Here is a 23,780-nt window from a genome sequence, read left to right as displayed (position 1 = left end):
CCATGGTGAGCTCATCAAGGGACTTCGTGGTGTCATTTCTCCAGGCAGACCTCACTCATCCTCAGATAACTGCATGTTCTTCACTGGGAGCATTTTAGTTTTTTTACTAGCAGTATGTAATTGGAATAATAACACTAAGATAGGCCTGTCTTACCTGCTTTCTTATTCTGAAGGACAAACAAATCTTAAAAGTCTTCCGATATACTCCAGCTGGGTAACTCAGATAGGGGAAAGAGACTTAAACTCCGAATCAGAAGATCTCGCCTTGTTCTTGCTTAGTCTCTAGCTGGCGTTTTGCCCTCTCTCAGTCTGAGGTGGTTCCTCCCACTGGGGTTATTTTCTGGCTCAAGTATGATTGTGGGTTTAATGAAGTCAAGTATCGAGATAAGTTTTAAAAACAGCTCTGTGCTCTGCAGATGTAAATCAGCACTAAAAGCAGCTCTATTGTGTGTGTAGTCTCCACATGAAGACTATATTTCTTTTCAATTGAAAGCTGTGGAAGTGCTTTTATCCCCTGTGTTACTGCTTAGAGTCAGGCGTCTTTCTTGGTGACAATCTGGTTTTGTCCCCTAGACGTCTCCAGCAGTCTCCCTAGAGTTCACTCTGTGATGCGTGATAATACTCCTCAACTTTTGCGAGTTGTACACTTCATCAAGCTTATTTGCATGTGCTGCTTTCATCTTAAGACTAACTTATGGAAACGTCTTATGGATGTGGACAGGTGACTCAGTACCCATTTGCCCTATCACCAGTGTGTTTTGGTGAGATTTCAGGTTAGTTACAGTGTAGAAAGGGAGTTGGAAATCATGAAGACACAAATGTAGGTGTCTGCTGTGAACTCAGCTGGCAGAAGCGTTTTCATCGTTGTGGTCTCAGGGCTCTGGTCTCCTCTGGAGCGTCCAGCTGCCTGTGCCTGGGGTCAGTCTGTTACTGATGCCACAGACAGTGCTTGGCCCTGAGTCCCGGATGCGTGTGCCTTCATTCTCCTCTGTGAAAATACAAGTTACGGATGCATGTGTGCTTTCCCCTGTTCTTTCCAGCTGCAGACTTATTCACAGACTTAGAAAATGCATTTCAGGGGAAGATTGATGCTGCTTATTTTGAGACCAGCAAATACCTACTGGATGTTCTCAATAAAAAGTACAGCTTGCTGGACCACATGCAGGCAATGAGGCGGTACCTGCTTCTTGGTCAAGGAGACTTCATAAGGCACTTAATGGATTTGCTGAAGTAAGACACTATTTTGATTTCTTTAAGTAATATATTTGACATGATAAAGAATCTTGTGTTTAAAAGAATAAATGATATTAAAGGAAAATGAGTTGAATTCTTACAGAGCACATTTTTTGAATAAAATCGGAAAAGAATGTAAAATTTTCAAAAGTTAAAGTCCCTTTATTTTTGCTCTGGTTATCAGTAGAGCAGCATTGTTATGTTCTGTGCTTTATTCAGAAGAGAAACTGGTTTTTCTTACCAAAACTGTGGCGCTTAAACAGTCTTTACGTGTGAGGAGTTGATCGAATCACAATTAACTTTAGCTTGAGTTTGAAATAAATCTGAAAAATAAAATATATTTTAAAATTGAATTTTACTTTCATATTTGTAGTTAATGTTTCACATAAAAACAAAATTTCTGCTCTTTTCATTTTGTTCGCTGACGTTTCTCATGGCGTCTTCCCTTTCAGAATTAAATGTATGTTCTTCTCCACCAGTAGACACAGAGGCAGTTCTGGACCGGAGCCTGCTGTGCTCCTGGGTCTAGAGACAGCGCAGACCCGAGGGGATAGTGCAGACCCTGCCCAGGCGGGGTGAGCCAGGCATGAGTCCCCCAGCAGGGCCACAGCATGGGCCTGGAGGTTTTCACTCACGTGTTTATAAGAATGAAACTTCTTCTCTTTTGGTGTTCCTTTTAGGACACTTAAAGTAAGCTAAATGTTCCCTTTAAGATACAAAATAATAACTTACCTTAATTGTTTGAGGCCTCAGGTCTTCAAGTGTTAGTGTATTTCAGACTAGAAAGCTCGCTGCAGTAGCTTGTGGGCCCCCTTCCAGAGAATGAGGTTCTCGGGTGTGGAGTAGAGCTCAAGGATTTGCAGTTCCAGCAAGTTCCCAGCTGCTGGTGATGCTGCTTGAGTGGGGCTGCATGTTGAGAACCACTGTTTGAGGCATGCAAGAGCTCTCATCCTGTCTTCTCGCCAGAAGCCACTCTTCCGTGTGAAAACTGATGTGGCTTTTTGAGGCATACGCAGCCATAGCTGGCTTGCGACACACTCACGTCTTAGTCGTAGCTGATGTCTGCTGACAGGTTTGTGGTTGTAATCACTGAAGCAGCATTCTGCACTGTAAGAAGGTTCGTGTATGATAAATACTTGTCGTGATGAGGTCAACACCTGTTTAAAATATGAGTGGTGGTGAGTTTTTCAAGGGAAAATGGTCTCTAGATGCCATGGCGGTCTGGGGTGTGTATGTGGGTCAGTTGCCGCAGATGGAGATTAGAAACCAAAGTGAGGTTTAGTACCTTGGTGGTGTCATAGGTCACATCATATAGCAGCTGAATGCATAGGCCTTGTGCCCAATTTTAAAGTTGAAAGTGTTGCATTCTTGCTATTAAGTGAAAGATTCATTTCTCCTCAATGTTGTATTTCAGGTTTCTAGTTTTTAGGTTTATTTGACATTGTGTGTCTTTTTTACCTGTCTCTGCCCTGCATTTTATAGCATTTACACATCTACCTGAGTTGATTGGTGATGTTCTTAACTTGGTCACCCCCTGATGAGACATGTTAGCTTCTTGGTTATAAAAGCAGATATCGGTAACCCTCAGGAAATGCTTGCTGAAAGTGTAGTGGTTCTTGGCCCTTTGTGATCATGACCTCCACATACCTTGATTTGATGGAGACCTCTCCTTCTACCATTGGCTCTAAAAGGAAATTATATCAGCTCATGTAACTCATAGACCAGCCTGAAGTTTGAAAACTTTGTTAACATGTATAGCATAGCATATCTAAGTACTGCCAGTTTAAGCTGAATCAAAATCTTTTTTTTTTTTTTTTTTTTTTTTTTTTTGAGATGGAGTCTCGCTCTGTCGCCCAGGCTGGAGTGCAGTGGTGCGATCTTGGCTCACTGCAACCTCCGCCTCCTGGGTTCGACTGATTCTCCTGCCTCAGCCTCCCGAGTAGCTGGGATTACAGGTGTGCACCACTACAACTGGCTAATTTTTGTATTTTTAGTAGAGACGGGATTTCACTGTGTTGGCCGGGCTGATCTTGAACTCCTCACCTCAGGTGATCCACCCACCTCGGCCTCCAAAAGTGCTGGGATTACAGGCCAGTATTTTTGAGATTGTAAAGAAATGTAACTCCACAATAATTGGTAAGCCCTGTTTACAGCTAATGCTGTGAGGCTTTCTTTGCCACATTATTGTATTGGTCCCATTTTTCTTTTGAGTTGTTATGATTTGAACTTGTAATTTTTATAGTTTATAAGTTTTTTTAAAGTTAAGTAAGAATTAAAGTAATATTTTTTTAATTTTTAAAAAATTTGTTAAGACCAGAACTTGTCCGTCCAGCTACGACTTTATATCAGCATAACCTGACTGGGATTCTAGAAACTGCGGTCAGAGCCACCAACGCACAGTTTGACAGTCCTGAGATCCTGCGAAGGCTGGATGTGCGACTGCTGGAGGTACGGCGGCCCCGTGTGTTGGGAACGCTGCCCCAGCCCTGAGGACCCCTGGGCTGGGGTGTTGTAGCAGGTTTTTCTATGTTATTTCAGGCACAGCTGGTCATTATCTTTCTGGAAACTGGGCAGCCTGAGTAGGAACTCCACTCTCACTTGTTACTGCATGGCCAGCTCCTCCCCTCCGCTCTGGGTCTCTGTGCTCATCTCGCAGCAGGGAGCCTTGCAGAGCTGCTGGGCTTAAGTTGGAGAAAATGCATGACACCCTTGCCCCGTGCTTGGTAGCACATTGCAGATGCTTAGAAAATGGTGCTTCCTTCTCCTAGCAAATCTGACAGGAGCACAAGACGTGGTATATAATGATATTTATCAGAAAATTGATGTTTTTAGTTTCACTTTGGTAGGATATGACTTTTCTTAAGGGTATGGGTATTTTAAACATAAACCCACTATTTGCTTAGTTGTGATGAAAGATCATTAGCAAAACCTGTTGGTTTTCTTAAAATATCGAAAGAGTCATCTTGGAATAGCTAAGGATTTGGAACATATTTAGAGGCAATGGGTTTTTGTCATAAGCAAATGGTGATGAATTTTAAACACATATCCACAATCTTCATTCAGAAATACGCTATTTGTTGCTAGATGTTTGCAGAGCACCTACTGTGTGCTCATCATTGTCTAATTGGTGAGGTTATAGAAGGTAACGAGAAGGTGCACTCAGAACTGTTGAGCAATTTTTAACAATTGGGCATTGTTTTACTGCTTTTTCTTTGAGTCAACAAGTTCTCAGTTGTGTGCCTTGCAATGATGTGTTTATTTCTGTTAGGTCTCTCCAGGTGACACTGGATGGGATGTCTTCAGCCTCGATTATCATGTGGACGGACCAATTGCAACTGTAAGATTATCCTTTTATAGCATTTACAGCTCTTAAGATTGCCAAACATTTGGCTTGAAATTGGCCTTCTTCTCTGGGGACTTCTAATTAAAGTGATCACTTGACATCTAAGATATACTCACTGAATGAACACTTAAGCCAAAATTGTGTGTGTATTTTAAATGATTATTAATGAGTACTGAAATGCCCTATTATTTTAAAAATTCTTAAAAATATCATTTGTTCTATCAGAAGTTTCAGCAAGTCCTTAATAAATGGATTGTTCATTTGGTTTCATTATTCTTAGACTGTAGCAACTAATTTAGGATAATTTGAAAGGAACTATGAAGTGTATTTTCGGGGAATTACATTTTTGCTACAGAGATAAAATTTGATATTTAGTATTCATTTGAACTGATGATGAAGTAGCTGTACTTTGTTCATAGTGCTTTTACCTGAGTAACAGTTACCAAATTATAAAAGGTTGACCAGGGATGCTGTCTTTTTCCATGTCTGCAATCAAAACACCTCTTTTCAGTGCTCATTTTTAAAGTATTCAGACTTTAATACATTTCCTTGACCAAGATACCCCTTTAAACTTACTTCAGTTATTTTGATATCTGCAATACTGAAGAAGGACATTGCATTTCTTTGAGGTATTGGGGAAAGTATTTTGTTGAGAAGGAATATGCTGGGCTCTGAAATTTCTTCTTAGCGGTTCCGGTAGCGCCTGCTTCGCACTGTCTCCCCACGTGTCGGGGTGCACATCACGCTGCTGAAATAATCGCGTCAGGGCACGCTTACCCTGTTTTCTTCTGGGGTTAAGAAACCTGCCACTGGCGAGTCTGTCTCTCCTACAGTAAGATGGGAGCTGCTGGTGCAATTTTTTTTTTTTTACACATAAGTTCCCGGTGTGTAACCTTTATGGATCAAAGCTACTATATTTTAAGTGCATAACCTCACTTCAGATTTAATTTCTCATCATATTCAAATTACCTTTTTCTCCTTTGACTTATGTCTTAAACAATTTAAAATAGTTATAATGCAAAAAGTAGTGTCATATTTTAACAAATTATTTATTTAATTTATTTTTGACAGAGTCTCACTGTGTTGCCAAGTCTGGAGTGCAGTGGTGTGATCTTGGCTCACTGCAACCTCTCCTGGCTGGGTCCAAGTGATTCTCTTGCCTCAGCCTCCCAAGTAGCTGGGATTATAGGCACGAGCCACCATGCCTGGCTAATTTTTATATTTTTGGTAGAGATGGGGTTTCACCATGTTGGCAAGGCTGGTCTCAAAAGTCCTAACCTCCACCTGCCTCCCTCCCAAAGTGCTGGAATTACAGGTGTGAGCCACTGTGCCTGGCCTTCACAAATTACTTAAATTAGTAACTTTCATATCTCCTGCCTTATTAATTTGCATACATTACATATTATTTTTATAGCATAAGAGATACCATAGTACAGATAATTGTGTAGATTATTTCACAAGATCTGAGTGCCTTGACAAATAGGTAAACTGAACATTGCCTAGATAATTAATTATTTCGTAGTGTGGCAGATCTTACCAAGAGTGTCAAAGCTGTCGTACCATGTACATAAACAATTGCTCATGGCAATATTGTTAAACGTTCAGGTTTTTAAAGCTCTACTTTAGTAGAAGGGCTCAGGGAAAAAAGTTTATATTATAGATTTATTTAAAAATAAAACAAGTCTATCACTTGAAGCCGGGAGTTCAAGACCAGCCTGGCCCACATGACAGAACCCCATCTTTCCTAAAAATATAAAAATTAGCTGGGCATGGTGGCACATGCCTGTAATCTTGGCTTCTTGGGAGGCTGAGGCATGAGAATCACTTCAACCCAGGAGGTGGAGGTTGCAGTGAGCCGAGCTGTCACCACAGCGCCCCAGCCTGGGAGACAGAGTGCAACTCTTATCTCAAAACAAAAACAAATGCAAAGTAAACAAATCTATGCTAGATGCCTGTCTTTGGCACACAGGTGTCAGTTTGCATGCCCCCTCGAGTGGCTGGCAGTGGCAGCGTAAGGTGCCGAGGATGGTGGAAGAGCGTGTGTCCCATGGGGGGTGAGCAGGACCTGCCAGGGCCACCTTGTGGGGAGTGGCCGTTTGCATGTCTGGCATTTGCCATCCAGTCCTGGCAAATGCTGGCAGATTTTCAGGTGAATTGTCATACTTTGGCCACATGTGCAGTTATAGGTATTCAAACTAATAGTAGAAATTGAGGTAATTTTTATTAGATTAATTTGTATGTAGTTATGTACAAAAGCTACTAGAAAGATAAAAAGTGTACTATTTAAAATTTTTCTTTTAGAGTCAAGATTTGGAAGAAAATGGGTTTCCTGTTTATTCCTTGTCAATTGTGTTACCTCTACTTTCATTCTATTATTGAGATTGTCTTTTCCTTTTTTTTTTTCAGAATTTAATTATAATAGGTACATATAATAATTATATAATTATATCTTGTAGCATAATTTTACCTTCATACTAATTCTGTGGTACTATTTCTATGATATAAAATATCAGTGAATTAATATAGGTCTGACGGGAAATTAATCTGGGAAATTTAAAACTCAGGTTACTCATAAAAATACACTAGCTAAAAATAGTTCATAAACATTTAAAATATTTTTTGTTCATCCTGTTTTAAATGAGCCTTACGCTCTTCTGGTAAATCAATAATTTAACTTTATCTAAAATTTTAATATGGTACGGTTGTTTAATGTTGACCATATAACTAAAGATGGATTTATGTTTTGTTTTAAGGTCATGAAGTTCCAATGTGTGGTGAGATAGCCTAAGATTAGGTGAGGAGGGATTATCTTTTTTTTCATTTTGACACTAGTCAGGATAAAAATCTAATCATTTCTGTTCTTCATCTCTGGAGATGAGTTTTAGATAGGGCGTTAGAGGCTGATTTGTTGAATATTTCTCTGAGCTTTATTCCAGTAATAGGTGAACTGAAGGATCGTATACATTACAGGCTCAGTGTGGACAAAGTTTTCGTCTTTGGAGACTGAGTGGAATCTGACTGCCTTCCTCTTAGATAGTGAATATTCCTGAAGAGCTGTGATGTAACTGAATTTTTAAAACAGAAACTATTTTAAGTGTGCTACAGGAACATCATACTGAAAGGACTCCTGTAACACATCATTTGATTAGTGATTTAATTTATTCATAAAATTATTTAAACTGGTCACACTTAATTTCTGTAATGGAAAAAATGCAGCACAGCAAAATGGGATAACCTCCGAAAGATTCATATTAGATTTTGGAGTATCTTCAAAGCAGCTTCTCATCCCTGTTTAGACCATTACTGGCACAAACAGGCACATGGAGGGAGGCATAAATAGTTCCTGCCAACTGGTGGAAATGGTGGGAATATACGACATCACAGAAGATAATGCAGTGCGTGTTCTGTGTTTCTGAAGAAGAGGGAAATTGACGAGACCAGGGAAAGTTGTGTGGCCTTTGTGCCTGAGGGATGGACAGGATTTGGACAGGTGGAAAGGGCAGAACAAGGGCACCACAGGAGAGTACCTTTCAGAGTAAAGGCCCTAGCGAGGACCACCTGAGTGATCATGGTTGGGTCAGAGGGCGGCGGTGGGAGAAGGCGGCTCCCTTTGAAGCAGAGCATGTTCTCACTGGTGCACGACTGTGCCTTGCTGCTAGGAACAGAGGTCCTGTCTTGGCGGCCTGTCTCCCAGCCCCCGGAGTGTAGGAAAACTCTGCTGACGGTGTGGTGAACTCTCTGACCCCATCATCTAGTAAAAGATGAACACACGCCCACATCTGTGTGAAACACGCGTCGGTGTCAGACACGTTTGGCTGTAGTTACGTATGTGCAGTGGGACATGCTTACACTGGAAAATACTTGTGCTTTATCTCATGTTCACGCGGAACTGGGCATCCTGTATTTTTACCTGGCTGCCGTAGGAGGAGGGTGACGTGGCAGGGAGGCCTTGCACGATCCCTGCCATGTTGGCTCGTCGTCTCTGCTTGTGAAACCGTGTCCATGGGCACTGAAATGAAGTATTCATAAGCTATCTGGAAATGGGTGAAAATAACCTGAAGGATTCTTTTCAGAATGGAGATTTTTCTAGGCCTGCCTTCCGTGAGAGTCACCACCCTCAGGAGCTATTGTTACAGAAGAACGTGCACTCCTGCCTCACGTATCCCTCAGGCGTCTTGGGGAGCTGTAGTGAAGAGTCCACATTTTAGACGAGGTTTAGGCTGGGTTTGACAATCCTGATAAACTGCAGTCTGTGTACCTTAGGCCTCTGTTTACCCGTCTGTACCATAGGCATAAAAATGCCTGCCTTCTGTCACCGTGAGTTTGCTTAGCATGCCACCTAGCATGTGAGTAATCAGTGTGGTGGTTATATTATAAGACAGTTTGCTAAAGGTGCCTTTTTTAACAAAACGATTGAGACCTGTACTGAGAGGATTCTTCCGTGTGGAACACCATAAACCCGTCTTCTGCTGTTGCCTCAGGTGTTTACCCGAGAATGTATGAGCCACTACCTGAGAGTATTTAACTTCCTCTGGAGGGCTAAGCGGATGGAATACATCCTCACCGACATTCGAAAGGGACACATGTGCAATGCGAAGCTCCTGAGGAACATGCCAGGTGAGTCCCAGCGCGACCACGGGTACGCGCGCTCTCCCGGGAGCCCCCAGCCTCTGCTGGATGCGGTTTCCAGCAACTCTGTGGAAGTCAAGGTAGACTCACGGTGATAGCTATATATTTTTTTCAGATCACGAACTTTCTTTTAAAATCACATTTACTTTTTATTCTAGTATTCATATGTATACTTTTAAAAAACTGCCCATTTTTAAGGAAAGCAGTTTAATAAATCACTGACTCATTTAAAATTTACAATGTTTTAACTAAATTGTTTTTGAGAGTTTCTTTAATGTTTGTTTTGTTCATAAACCAGGACATGGAAATATATTATTTAAAACAATTTAAAGCTATAGTAAAAATTCTTAGGTATCAGTTAGTCAAGATTATTTTAATGTTCTAAATTATTGAATAACTTAAATTATAAGTAATTTTGAAGTCTTTATATTAAAATTGATTTGGTCAGAATCTTTGAGAAAGTATTTCAGTAGGCATGTCTCTAAAGAAGAACTAAATTGTGCCCTTAATCCTTTGGTGAAAAGTAGTTATTAAGAATCAGAAGAGAGCAGTTGTTTGGAGAAGGGGGTTCGTGATCTCTGCTTCTTTACCAGCTCACAGGCTGGTCCCTGAGCAGCTACCCGAGTTCCAGAATAGCAACTCCCACCGAAGGATGTGGGCCAGGGAGTTGCCTGCCTGAGCCAACACTGACGTGTAGAATTGTCAGTTTTTCTTGCGTGTTGATACTTGACTACAGTGGGAAGTTAATGGTAGGAACCCTCTGCAATAGCTGAGAAGGAAGCGAAGGGGATATTTTCTTTAAAGAGTAGTGATGGCTGTGGGCAGGTTCCCCTTCTTGTGAACCTGCTGCCATTGAGGGGAGGCGGAGGAGGGCCGTGCTAAGAGGCCTGCACATGCACGCCTGGGCTGTGCGTTTGTCTCCTTCCTCCACGGTTCCACACCATCCTCCTCTCCGCTGTGGCGGGACCCCTCGCTCACTGTTGCTTTAACTGCATGTGTACTTGCTAGCAAGCTTTTCACTTTGCCTGCACTTTTCTTCCCTCTGTGTTCTTACGAACACCAGCGAGTAGATCGGTTCCTGGCTGCCCCTCACCAGCGGCATATTTCTGTTTGTGGGCTTAGACCAATTAGGGCCATACTGATGCTGTCATTGTCACACGTCAAGATAAGCCTCTCTGAAGGCTGAGCTCCATAACAACTTGAAACACGGGCTGGTTGGGATACGATTTTCTCATCCATCAGTTAGCAATGTCCGTATCCATTTGCTCTTCTCTTATTGTATTGAATCATCAATAATGCGTTTTGTTTTCTAGTTGGAGATAACTAATAAATGTTTTGATCAGTTTTCCATGTATGGGAAAATGCATATTTTATTATTTATAAAATTTATATCTCTAGGATCCTGCTTCACAGAGTTTAACTCCAGCTTCTTTTGCTGATCCTTCCCCCTCATTATTGAAACTTTTTCCGAACCATTTTTGATAGAATGATACTATCTCGTATACATATCATTTCATCATTTTTCTTTGGCTGGACGTGTAGTTTTTTTCTTCAGTTTTTTGCTAATGGAAATAACACCATGCATGTTTTTGTAAATGCATCTTTATATGCCTCTCTGAATATTTCTTGAGAATAGATCAAAAGTGGAACTGCTTGCTTAACAGTATGAATTGGCCGGGTGCGGTGGCTCATGCCTGTAATCCCAGCACTTTGGGAGGCTGAGGTGAGCGGATCATGAGGTCAGGAGTTCAAGACCAACTTGACTAGCATGGCGAAACCCCGTCTGTACTGGAAATATAAAAATTAGCCAGGCATGGTGGTGCGTGCCTGTAATCCTAGCTACTCAGGAGGCTGAGACAGGAGAATCGCTTGAACCTGGGAGGCGGAGGTTGCAGTGAGCCGAGGTCGTGCCACTGCACTCCAGCCTGAGTGACAGAGCAAGACTGTCTTAAAAAAAAAAAAAAAAAAAAAAAAAAAAAAAAGAGTTTTAGTTGACTTTTTACTTAGTAAGTATTCATATTTTAACTCTGTTCATATTCTCAGATCACTTTTTGGGAAGTGCGTACCAGCTTAGTTCACATCTTAGTAAGCCAGGATCGTATTGTTGAAAGTTGTCTATCTCACTGTTTTTGCTAACATTGGATATTAATTCAGATAACTTGTCAATTCATAGGTGAAAATGGAAGTTCATTTCAGTTTTTGTGCTTTTTAAATGTTGTGCTTTTAAAATGTTTGATCAGGGTAAACACTTTTTTATTTTTCTTTTTAAGATGGGGTCTCCCTGTGTTACCCAGCCTAGCCTCAAATTCCTGGGCTCAAGTGATCCTCCCAGCTTGGCCTTCCAAAGTGCTGGAATTATAGGCATGAGCCACCATGCCTGGCCTCTTTTTACTTTGTTTTGCTAGATTATGTAGTATTCCCCACCCCTTATCTACCAGGGATAAGACCCTTCCCACCCCTGCCCGTGGATGCCTGAAACCTCAGATAGTGTCAAACCTTATGTATACTATGTGTTTTCCCATATGTACATACCTATGATAAAGTCTAGCTTACATATTAAGCACAGTAAGAGATTAACAGCAATAACAAATAACAAGTAGAATTATTATAACATTATACTATAATGAAAGTTATGTGAGTATATGTCTCTCAAAAGTTCTCACTGTACCGTACTCACCTTTTTTCTCATGATCTGTTGACCTGATAACTGAGACAGCTACTGAGTGACTAAGGGCAGGTAGCATGTACGGCGTGAATTTGCTGGACAGGGGCTTGATGAACTTCCTGCTAGGATGGAGCAGGATGGTGTGAGATTTCATCACGACTCGGAATGGTGCTCCACTGAAAACTTAAGAATTGTTTATTTCTGGGATTTTCCGTGTACTATTTTTGGACTGCTGTTGATAGCAGGTCACAAACAGCAGAAAGAGAAACTGTGTATGGGGGACTACCTTATTTCTTTTTTCAGGGAATTGTTTTACCTGTGTTTCTTTTGGGGTGCCAGTGTTCTGACCTTTAACGAAGAAGTATTTTAAAGTAGCTCATGGCCAGACAGCTTCATGAACAGAAATCAACTAGCTAATCCTGCTAATCCAGCCCATTAGAAATGTCCTGCGAATTACAAATGTGAGGCAGAGTACAGACAGACCATGTAATAGAAGAGTGCTCCCGCGGACAGCTGCCATGGTGCCTTGTATGGGCGCGGTGTGCAGAGGACAGCTTAGTCTTACTTAAAATATCAGCAGTTATCACCCCAGCATTTTAACAGTATTCATCAAAATAATACCGTGCTCCGTCACGCGCAGTAAGTAGTTACATGTGAAAGTGCTTTGCTGGGACGAGAGTTTTTGATAATGGTCTACCAAGAAGATCACACTCATTCCTAATGGAAGATTGTCTGATTTTCATGCCTTTACCAATTGGTAAAACTTTTTTATGTATTTGCCATTTAGCTGGACAAAGCACAATGGCTAATACTGAAATGGTTTGTTAGATTATATTAATTTAAAAAATTTTTTTTTTTTTTTTTTTTTTTTGGACGGAGTTTCGCTCTTGTTACCCAGGCTGGAGTGCAATGGCGCGATCTCGGCTCACCGCAACCTCCGCCTCCTGAGTTCAGGCAATTCTCCTGCCTCAGCCTCCTGAGCAGCTGGGATTACAGGCACGCGTCACCATGCCCAGCTAATTTTTTGTATTTTTAGTAGAGACGGGGTTTCACCGTGTTGACCAGGATGGTCTCGATCTCTTGACCTCGTGATCCACCCGCCTCGGCCTCCCAAAGTGCTGGGATTACAGGCTTGAGCCACCGAAAAAATATTTCTATTACTAGAAACTAAATTCATGTTTCTGATAACATTTCACAAAATGAAATAGACCAATACAGGTAACTGAGCCTGTATTCTTAATCAGCCTCTGTGTGGGGTGGGGAGGGAAAGGATGGAGGCTTTTTCTTTCTCCCTCCACTTCCCTCCCTCCCCCCCTTTCAAAACAATGGCATTGACATAATTTCCTTTTGGTCTTTATTATAAATAAAATTGATCTCTCATGTTCTGAAGGGAAAACAAGGATGCCTTCATCTTTTATGAAGAATCAAGGTTCTAATAGAAGTCTGACTCAGAAATAACACTTTCTTAGTTTTCCTCTGATGTTTAAGTCAGTAACATACTCATCTGAGACAAAAATGGATATTTAGACACTGAGTTTTTAAAGGGCTGTTAAAAGAACATTAATTCTTTGAAATGGTCCCTGAAGTTCTCAGGGAACAGTGGTTAGTAGCCCAGGCTGGAGTGCTGTGGCACAATTTCGGCTCACTGCAATCTCCACCTCCCAGGTTCAAGTGACTCTCCTGCCTCAGCCTCCTGAGTAGCTGGAATTATAGGTGCCCACCACAATGCCCAGCTGATTTTTGTATTTTTAGTAGGGATGGGGTTTCATTATGTTGGCCAGGCTGGTCTCGTACTCCTACCTAAAGTGGTCTGCCCACCTCGGCCTCCCCAAGTGCTGGGATTACAGGCGTGAGCCACCGCGCCCAGACTTTCTTTTTTCTTTCTTTTTTTTTTTTGAGACAAAGTCTTGCTCTGTCGCCCAGGCTGGAGTGCAGTGGCATGTACTCCAGCTCACTGCAACATCAACATCTGCCTCCTGGGATCAAGCGATTCTCCTGCCTCAGCCTCCCGAGTAGCTGGGATTACAGGCATATGCACCATGCCCAGCTTATTTTTTGTAGTAGAGATTGGGTTTCACTGTGTGGCCAGGCTGGTCTTGAACTCCTGTCTTGGCCTCCCAAAGTACTGAGGTTATGGGCGTGAGCTACTGTGCCCAGCCACTGTTTAAGATAATGGAACTCCAAAGCTTAAAATGAGATGTAAGTCATACTACACGTTAAAACAGAGTTTGTACACTAGACACAAGAAATATGAAAATTATTTCTTGTCTAAGCTATAAGAATAAGTTATAGCTTTTCCTTTATCATTTCTAATCCCACTGAATGAAATGTGCTCTTGATAAGATGAGCGTCGAAGATGAGTGCTTTCTTTTGTAGGTGTTGAAGAGCAGGGTCTGGCCATGAAAATAACTTGGTGAGGCCACATCTAAACCTGCAGGTCAGTTATAATTAGAAAGCTTTTAAGTACAAGGCACTTTGGAGATACCATAGTCAGATCTCCCTAGTGTATGGTGGAGAGCAGTCTGAGACCCAGAATGTGAAAAGATGGGATTGGCCCAAATTTGGTTTTGGCCCAATATGTTGAAAAATAAGATAAACCAAGGCTTAATAGCTCATACTACATTTTTTTTTTTGTTTTCCTTTTAACCATATTTTATCCTTTCTAAGATACACATTGTTTTCACATTCTCACTGTGTCTAAAAGTCTGTTTTGGCCCCAGCCCTGCCTGGTGCTGGGAGCTGGGCTCTGCTCCAGCAGGACAGCCTTTAGTACCAGCCACGGTTGCCGTCCATTCCCTTCAAAAAGATGACACCCTGGCTCTGTTTTGAAATGAAAAGGTGCTGTGTTTGCAGAAAGGTGTAGAAATAGCAGAGGAGCATAAATTTGAAGTCTGTGAAGCACATAATTATTATTGAGAGAAGAACCAAAATTCCACTTTTCCATTAGCAGCACCGCAGACTTTATCTTACCAGGAAAGGCAGGTGCCCGCAGGCCAGCAGTGCCCTGAGGGGGACCCATCTGAGCAGTGTGGGCTTAGGGGGTGTTTCCCACACAGGACGGTGGTCAGGGTGTTTGTCCTGTGATCGGCAGCTGTTTTTCTTTCTTGATAACTCATATAATAACGATTCGTCTTAAGAATGACAGTGTCTTAGACTCAGTGAAAGATAAAAGATGAGTTGAAGTTTTCCTCTTTAAAAATTTCTTTGTGTGTACATCTGTGTTTTTGTATGTGGATGAGTGAAACATACAAATACAGATATTAAAAGTTTTCTATGCATGACTCAGGCTAAAAGGTACTTTAAGCCGAGCTGTTGGTGGTAGGGCTGCATTGCCTAGGGGAGTCCCCATCCCACCACCTGTCTCTGGGCCTGTGTGGCCTCAGCTGATTTCTTGATCTTCTGCCTCAGTTTCCTCATCTGGGAGGTGGGGTGGTGATGGGACTTAGTTATTAGTGTTGTCAGGATTTAGTCTGTGTGAAAGGACTTGAAACAGCACCCACCTGTGGTGAGTGCCCCCAAGTTCACTGTTGCCGTGGTTATTTGCGTGGGAGAGCAGGAACGCAGATAATGTAAGGATGAGATCCTTAAAGGCGGTTGGAGACTTTGAAAACAAGACACATAAAAGATCCCAGTTCTTAACAAATGTCTTTTGGCTCCTTAGTCTTAAGAAAGATGAATCAGATGGGTACTTTGAGGAGGTCCCTTTTAAATACAGTAGCATCACTATAAATGTGGGTTGAGGAGGTGATTTTGAAATTATGAACGAATTGTTGCAAGGTATTTTCTGAAAAAAACAAACAAACAATGTTTAGCAGCACTCGGCGCTGTCTGTAGGGGCATCTCCGGATGAGGGCTTCGGGCTGAATGCGCCTGCACAAGTCCCAAGGAGCCTGTTTGAGTCAAACTTGAAGTTCTCCCGACAGCCTCTCGGGGGCAGTAGAGAACTGCGGAAGGCCGGGCGTGAGGAGAGTGGCCGCCTGATTCTGTGGTTATCGGCTGTCCAGTGTGGCCGTGGTCCTGCAGGAGCTGTGCTTCCTGTGTTAATTGGACCTCACTGTCAATGTGGCTTTGCTTTTGGGATGCTTGTATGGTTACTTGTGGGTCAGCCATAAAAACACATTGAAAACATGTGCCTAAAATATATTTTCAGAGTGCTGGGTAAAGAAATTCTAGGTGTGTTGCAGGTGTAAATGGAGTTTTTTAGGAACTGAAGGACTGCGTTGTGCCTTGTGAATTGAGTTCATAGTCACTACAGCCTTAGAGCAGTTAGAAGTTCAGAACTACTGTTGCCTGTAGTGTTTAACTTCTCATCTGGGAAAGAAAAATAGTCATAGTATTGTAGTGATTTCAGACTTTTGTGATGTGGATGATCTTGCTAGATTCCTTTGCATTAGCAGCCGCCAGAGGTCTCTCACTGTCAAGGGGCTTTGTCTCAGAAGAAGACCACTGAAGATGTCCTCTGTACTCACTGTAGATACAGTAACAGGTGATTTTTCTAGAAGGAAAACTGCAAAAGGAAAGAACACCTGTATTCACCTCGTGGCTAAATTGACCTTACTTATAGGAATCTTTTGAAAAGGTGTGGATTTGAGTATTCCAGATCCAGATGAATGCGGACTGCCTGCCCTGACTTCGAGTGTCTAAGTCATGCATTCTGTAGTGCTCCCTGTTGCTGGTTCCCAGTGACGAGGTGGCACACCAGCTCCCTGTGGCCAGGCAGCTCATGGCTTACTGGGCCAGAACAGACTTTACACAGGAACTTACAGTCAATTGATACGGGAAAACCAGGTCGCATAGGAGTGTTTAAGGGAGGCATCCGACACATGTGGGTGTCTGCAGAAGGCTCCAGAGGTGGTGGTGTCCAGGCTGGCCTCTTGACAGGTGAGGATGCGCCGTTCAGGTCAGTGGGGAGGGGGACTGTGCTGCCAGCAGGGGCTGGGGCTCCCAGTCAGGAGGGGTCCTGAAGGCCTGGATTCAGGTCGTTGAGAAAAATGGACCTGGGCTGTGACCATGGCAGTTAGCAGAGCAGCCAGTTGTAATAATCCATGTGAGGTGACGTGGGCCTTCAGGGTTGCAGCAGTCGCAGGGCGGGACAGAAGGCAATGGATTTGAGAGCGACTTGGGCTGTGCTGCCAGCAGGACCAGGTGACGTGTGTATGGAGGCCAGGAGGCGGTTGGAGTCTCAGTGGCACCTGGGTCTCTGACTTGAGGACCTGGTGGATGGTAACATCTTTTATCACCCAGGGAGCACTGGAGGAGGAGCTCCTTTGGGGCAATGATTCCATTCAAATACATTAATTTGAGGTATTTTTTAGGATACCTTGTGAGACCATTAATTAGACTGATCTTAAACTGAAGACAGATCTAGACTAGAGGTAGAGATTTTAGATGTCATTAGCCCGTATGATCCTTGAAGTTGTAGAGTGGAATGTGGGAGTGGTGTCACTGAGTGGGAAACGCACTGTCGCAGTGAGGCATGGCTAGGAGGAAGACGGGCTTGGGGCAGGGGCTGCAGACCTGTCCGTCGTGGTGCATGATACCTTTTCAACCAACAGATCCTTCTGAGCTGCCATATAACATCTGAAAATGTAAAGATATACTGCGGAAGAATTGGGCAAGATCAAAGTCAAAACTTCTAACCAGGTTAGATGCTTTGTTTGTTGGGAGGCTGTTTGAAATGCTGATAGAGAGAGGGAAATGGAGGATGAAAATCAAAGAGGAGGAAGAGGTGGATTCAGAGCAAGGGGGTATGAGTTAGCCTTCGAGGGCGCACCGCGAGAAAGAGGCGGGTTTGGAGTGATTAGGGGTGTGAGGGAGGCAGGCAGAGCTGATGCCAAGACAGCAAAGCAGTGCAAACCCAGTGGATCCCGGGCTGCAGGCCGCCCAGGCTGGGAGTGCAGGAGAGGGGAGGGCCCAGGCAGCGAAGCAGTGCAAACCCAGTGGAGCCGGGGCTGCAGGCCGCCCAGGCTGGGAGTGAGGGAGAGGGGAGGGCCCAGGCAGCACTGGGGTGGGCTGGAGTGGGACGTCAGCAGTTGAGGCTGGCACTGAGCATTGCGTCACAGTGTTGTTTCGCAGACGGCACGGAGTGTTGCGTCAGTGTTGTTTTGTGTGTTTTTCGTTTGTTTTGTGGCCATTCATTTGGATTTTCATTTCCAAATGTGACATTAAAGAATCTAGAACAGTAATCAGAGAAATCGTACACTCAAGAAAATCAGAAATTATGAAATAGAATTAGTGATTTAATCACTGATCACTGTGTATCTACTTTCAGACTGATTTGAAGCCAGAGAAAAATTCCTGGTTTCATAAATAGGAGCATAACAGTGAAATGTAGAAGACATTAGCAAAAGCATATGCGCGCTACTAAAAACCGGTGTGTTACTCAGATGCTGGTGGCTTGACTGACCCCTGTAAAGAACGCCGGAGGAAGCCTCAGAAAGAGGAGAGCAGCACAGACCTGAGCTTTCACGGGCACAGCAGGAGCTAGAAAATGGAGAAGAGCCACAAACAGTTTTTGTGCTTCTGTAACAAAGCTAGGGTCCCCCACAGAAAGTGCCGACAGTAGCCTGCTTCGCATTTTTAGGTGAAGGTGAACTTTTAGGTGAAGTTTCACTTTTCATTTTTAGATGAAATCTACAACTTTGTGAGGTTAAACCTTCTCTGAAAGATGTCAGGATTGATAAGTATAACCTGCGTAGTTGCTTGAAAATGCTAGAAAATAAAACAGATTGTGCTCGCCGTGCCTAAGTGCGCAGCAGTGCATTTTAGGATCACACTGAGCATGTACCTGGGGAAGGGTCGATGGAGACATCGGATGTCATGGTGAGACCTGTGGGTCGTGCCGTGTGACTTGCAGACATTCGTCGCTTTGTTTCCCAATGAAAAGATCCACCAGAGTTCTGTGATAATACTCACATAAAAATACAAAAACCTTCCACAGGTGGTTCATGTAACTTTGCTGCACCGGAAAGAAATCAAATCACGTTCGAGAAATATCTTGAGAACACATATATGTATGCTCTGTGCACTTGTAGAATGTTTTAAATACTCAGTTTTCCAGGGAAGACTGGCTGTAGATTTTCCATCATAGTCCAGTGACTTCAGTGGGGGAAGACACGGTCCTCTCATTTGTGCTCTGTGTTAAAACCTAAAATTGAGTGCAAGTGGTAGTTATTTTTCTTAGAAGCTTACTGAAAACATAACATGGCTGAAACGTTTATCATGCCCTTTTACATTGACAAGTAATTGTAGTTTGAGAGGTTTTGAGTGTTATTCGATTGGAAATCATAAACTCTATTTATAGTTTTAGTAGGGAGAAGTGCACTCATAATTCTAGGATTTCAGATGAACTCAAAGCTTAGCCCATTCTTAGCAGGCACATTGACCATATCTGTGGGTTGTAGATTCCTAATGGCAAGAAAGATACTTGGGGTGTGTGGAGCAGCTGTGCGGCAGGATGCCTCATGAGTACAGATGCTCCGAGGTGTCATGGGCCTGAGGGCCGCTGGGTCTCTTCTGAGGGCCTTAGCTGAGACTGCATCTCATGGCTGTGGACACGATAGTTCGTGTTTAATTGTCTGCGGGGCCATGGAAGGAGCGCTGAGGATTCTTGGCAGAGCTCTAAACTTTGTGAGTAAATCTTGGACATGCCTCTGACACATCAACTATAGCCATTGGCGTGGGAGGTGCCAGAGCCCTTGAGTGGGCTGTTCCCTTGTGAGGCGCTGGGTGGCGCGTGGATGTGGACGAGGCCCTGCGGAGCTCCTTGTCGGGTAGAATGTCACCTCCCGCCTGTTCGTTTCCTGAGAGAGAGTGTGTCGTCCCCCTCTTGAGAAAATCAACTTGCTCCATCTGAAAGGTGGGCATGGTCTAAGTCTGCTGTCAGTTATCCCTAACTAAAAATTCTTCTGTCTCCTTGAAAGCAAGGTCTTTTTTGCCTTTGAAATTTATTTTTTAAAATATCTTTTGTTATTGGCTGCCACATATTTCACCTAGGTAAGTGCTGGTATATAATGTGTACCCTTGTTTGCTTCACAGCTCTCTGGCTCTCCTGGTGGGAACCCCTTCCTCACCTGAGCCTGTGTGTTGAGAATTCTAGCCCCTGCCCGAGGCCCAGGGGCCGGGGACGTGAGGAGGGTCCTTCTCTGAGCTGCGTCCTCCTCCCTTCCCCGGCGTCAGGGTCGGACAGCGACGCTGCCTGTTAGTGGAATCTGTGCCTTCGGACAGTGTTCAGACAGTTCACATACATATTTCATGCTCGTATAAGTTGATCATCTGTTTAAGAATTTAAATTTTTATAAAGCTTAGAATTCTGTCTCCTCCTCTCCCACTTTTCTCTGCTGACCAAGCTGTTGTGTGTTAAACCAAGACAGCAAAACTGCAAGGTGTCAGTGAATCTTTAACTTACAGAAAGAGTATGTTAAAAAAGGACCCATTGCCACTATTATTTTCACACACCTCTATTAAGAGGCTTAAATTCCACTTCTTTGTTACTGTCTTAAGAGGCGAGACTGACGTCTTGCATAACTGCACACATAGCAAGTCTCGATCTCGTTATCAAGGTAACTCAGGAGGGTATTTGAAGCAGTCACAAAACATGTCCAAGCTGACCCATGTTATAAAGCTTCTCTGTGATCACCCCACTGATGGGTCCAGCTCTGATTTGAGCCATCACATACATTAGTGTAACAATATGTTGCCATAGTCTTTGAACAAAAAATTAAAAGTGTGAGCAGAGAAGTGTGCTCTGTGGTGACCTTCCAGCCTGGTGATGGTTGTGTGATCTCCTAAAGGATAAAAGGAGAGTCTGAGCTCATTCCTGACCTCCCCCGAGCTCTTCCTTCTCGCAGGCAGGCGGCAAGGCCACGGTCGGTTCCTTAAAGAAATGCCACCTTTATCTCCAGAGAGCCAGGGAAGAGTAACTGTTTCATGCACAGCGGGCAAACTAATTGTAAAGCCGCGAAGTAGAGCTCCTGTTTATTCAGTGCACTGCATTAGTATAAAATAAATGTTTGTATTTAATTTTTACATACAATTATATTTAGTGAAGCAAAACTCTAGAATTCTAAGCCTTATAAAAAATTAAATTATATTTTGTTAAGCAAAATATAATTGTATGTAAAAATTAAATATGAAAACGAGTACAAAGCTTCTATACAGCATGTTTTACGTGTTTTAAACTGGTGTAGTACTACTCGGTGAGATAGCTGTTCTCATTCAGCCTGAACAGCACAGAAGTTGGTCATGGAGAGGATGTTTCCAGGTAAGGGGTCAGGAATGTAAGCGACGGATTTTGTTTGGAGGGAGAACAGCATGCTGTTGGAAGTGTGCACTGCCCCTGACACCGGCTCTTCCCTTGCAGAGTTCTCCGGGGTGCTGCACCAGTGTCACATCCTGGCCTCTGAGATGGTCCATTTCATTCACCAGATGCAGTATTACATCACATTTGAGGTACCTGCAGTCATTCTATTGATTTTAGTCTAAATAAGTCAGTCATATTTTATGCTTTTACGTGGCATATGTATGTGTATCCATATATATACATGTCTATTTATAGATTTTTTCGAGACGGAGTCTTGCTCTGTCACCCAGGCTGGAGTGCAGTGGTGCGATCTCGGCTCACTGCAACCTCCACCCTAGGGGTTCAAGCAATCCTCCTGCCTCAGCCTCCTGAGTAGCTGGGATTACATACAGGTGGCTGCCACCATGCGCGGCTCATTTTTGTCTTTTTAGTAGAGATGGGATTTTGCCATCTTGGCCAGGCTGGTTTTGAACTCCCAAGTGCAGGTGATCTGCCCACGTCAGCCCCCGATTTGTGGTATGGATTTTAAAAAGAACATGAGCTTATTTAGCTCATGTCTTCTAACTGCTGTTTCCCAGGTGCTCGAGTGCTCCTGGGATGAGCTTTGGAACAAAGTGCAGCAGGCCCAGGACCTGGACCACATCATCGCAGCTCACGAGGTCTTCCTAGACACCATCACCTCCCGCTGCCTGCTGGACAGCGACTCCAGGGTAAGACTCCCACCTGCTTAGAAGCAGCACACCAAAATCAGAGTCTTCTTTTCTTGGGTCCTTGTCAAATGGGGCATCTTAGAAATCCTCATGCAGTCGCATTTGTAATCATTAAGATAATTGTATTAAAACTTTAATGTTAAGGTACAGTGTCTGAACAGAATTGGGACAGTAGTGCAATAGTGCTGACACGAGGATCTACTCTAAAATGGATATAAACATTGTAGAAAATAATACCTTTCATTTTTCCGATACAATGATATCCTATTGTGGTATTCAGAAGAGAAAACCATGAGTTTTGAGTTGTTGAGGTTAATATCTGAGCAAAGTAAGCAACACAATATAAGAACAAAACACATGGTAACATGTATGAGGTTTTTTGTAAACATTCTTTCCTTTAGGGTGCATGTTCTGAAAGTTGCATGTTCCACGTAGCAGATCTTCCTTGGGCTCTGCTTTCATTCTGAGGTCTGGGGCAATAAGGAACCACATTGCTTTCACTTGAAGCAAATATACTGAGAAGTCGGGGCAACCTTTCAGATGCATCTTTACATGAACTCTGTGACTTCACAGATATTTCAGGCTGGCAGAGGATGCCTCCGGCGAGGCCTGCACTCTCCTCACGGCCCGTCAGTAAAAGCCCGCATCAGGGCTTTTACTTCATCAACATTTTTGTGTGTGTAGGTTAACCAGCCATTATTAAACAACCAATCATGTAAAAACGTGTTGGGATCAAAGCTGCTTCTATATGGAATGTTTTTATAAATGTGTGGAAATTATGGCAGAACAATAATTTAAAATACTTTGAGTATAATTAATAACTAAAGAAATGTACCTCTTGAGGTTAGAGGCCCTTGAAACCTCTGTTACTGACCCTGGTCTTGCTATGGACTAAAGCAGTGGAAGGGTTCAGGGTGCCTGCCAGCCGCTGCCTCTCTGTTCAGTAGATGAGCGTCGTCAGCACACACTTAGGCAGTCGGTGTAACGAGTCGCTCCATGTTCCTGGACCTGTGTGCCGCTGGCCGCGATGGCCTGTCTCATGGTGCAGTTGCATGGCAAGATAGACACCGGCTCTGTAGCCAGGTAGACCAAGGGTTGAGTTTCACTTCATAGCTTTTGACTCCAGTGTTTTGTTGTAAAAGGGCACAGTCCTAGTCTCTCTCCAATAGATTTGTAAGAATTATATAATTCGAGTATAATGTTGACCATAGTAGCTGGCCAATAGGTGTTGCTATTTTTATGCCTGGGTGTGTGTGTTTTGCAGAGGTGTTGATAGTCACTGGATTTCATGGAGTTCAGATGTTTGAGCTACTCAGGATTATGCCCATGCTGATATCAGAACAAATGTGGCAAATAAGTAATATTCCACACAGCTGACGGATAATGTAGGAATTTTAGCCCACTTACAGATATGAATGTTCTGTGTAAGATAAATTGTCATAGCTTTTGCCTCTAGATGATTTCACCGATAAGAACACCATCCTGGGGAGGAAAATCTTCCCGTCTGTAGCATGTTGCTCTGGCGAAAGTGGGTGTTCATGTGTGAGTTGTAGCACGGTGCTCTGGTGAAAGTGGGTGTTCATCTGTGAGTTGTAGCACGGTGCTCTGGTGAAAGTGGGTGTTCATGTGTGAGTTGTACCATGTTGCTCTGGTGAAAGTGGGTGTTCATGTGTGAGTTGTAGCATGTTGCTCTGGTGAAAGTGGGTGTTCATGTGTGAGTTGTAGCATGTTGCTCTGATGAAAGTGGGTGTTCATGTGTGAGTTGTGCCATGTTGCTCTGGTGAAAGTGGGTGTTCATGTGTGAGTTGTACCATGTTGCTCTGGTGAAAGTGGGTGTTCATGTGTGAGTTGTAGCACCGTGCTACAACTCACAGATGAACACCCACTTTCACCAGAGCA

General features: G+C 43.2%; 1 protein-coding gene across 2 annotated transcripts in view; it reads left to right on the top strand.

Annotated features, from left to right (window-relative positions):
• TUBGCP3 (tubulin gamma complex associated protein 3) overlaps positions 1–23,780 on the top strand; it is a 93,320-nt gene that overhangs the window by 57,245 nt on the left and 12,295 nt on the right. Inside the window, exons 14-19 of one of the 2 annotated variants that reach the window (XM_032246248.1) lie at positions 1,041–1,230; positions 3,546–3,681; positions 4,502–4,570; positions 9,058–9,193; positions 21,232–21,320; positions 21,750–21,881. In XM_032246248.1, the coding sequence (XP_032102139.1) occupies positions 1,041–1,230; positions 3,546–3,681; positions 4,502–4,570; positions 9,058–9,193; positions 21,232–21,320; positions 21,750–21,881 (752 nt within the window). The remainder of the gene's footprint in view (positions 1–1,040; positions 1,231–3,545; positions 3,682–4,501; positions 4,571–9,057; positions 9,194–21,231; positions 21,321–21,749; positions 21,882–23,780) is intronic. The other variant, XM_032246249.1, reaches the window with a different exon arrangement.

Source organism: Sapajus apella, unplaced genomic scaffold (assembly GCF_009761245.1).
Source record: "Sapajus apella isolate SASKATOON/1434 unplaced genomic scaffold, GSC_monkey_1.0 scaffold60, whole genome shotgun sequence".
NCBI classification, from domain to species: Eukaryota; Metazoa; Chordata; class Mammalia; order Primates; family Cebidae; genus Sapajus; species Sapajus apella.
Note: the sequence above shows the minus strand (reverse complement) of the source record. Positions and strands in the feature narration are given on the sequence as shown.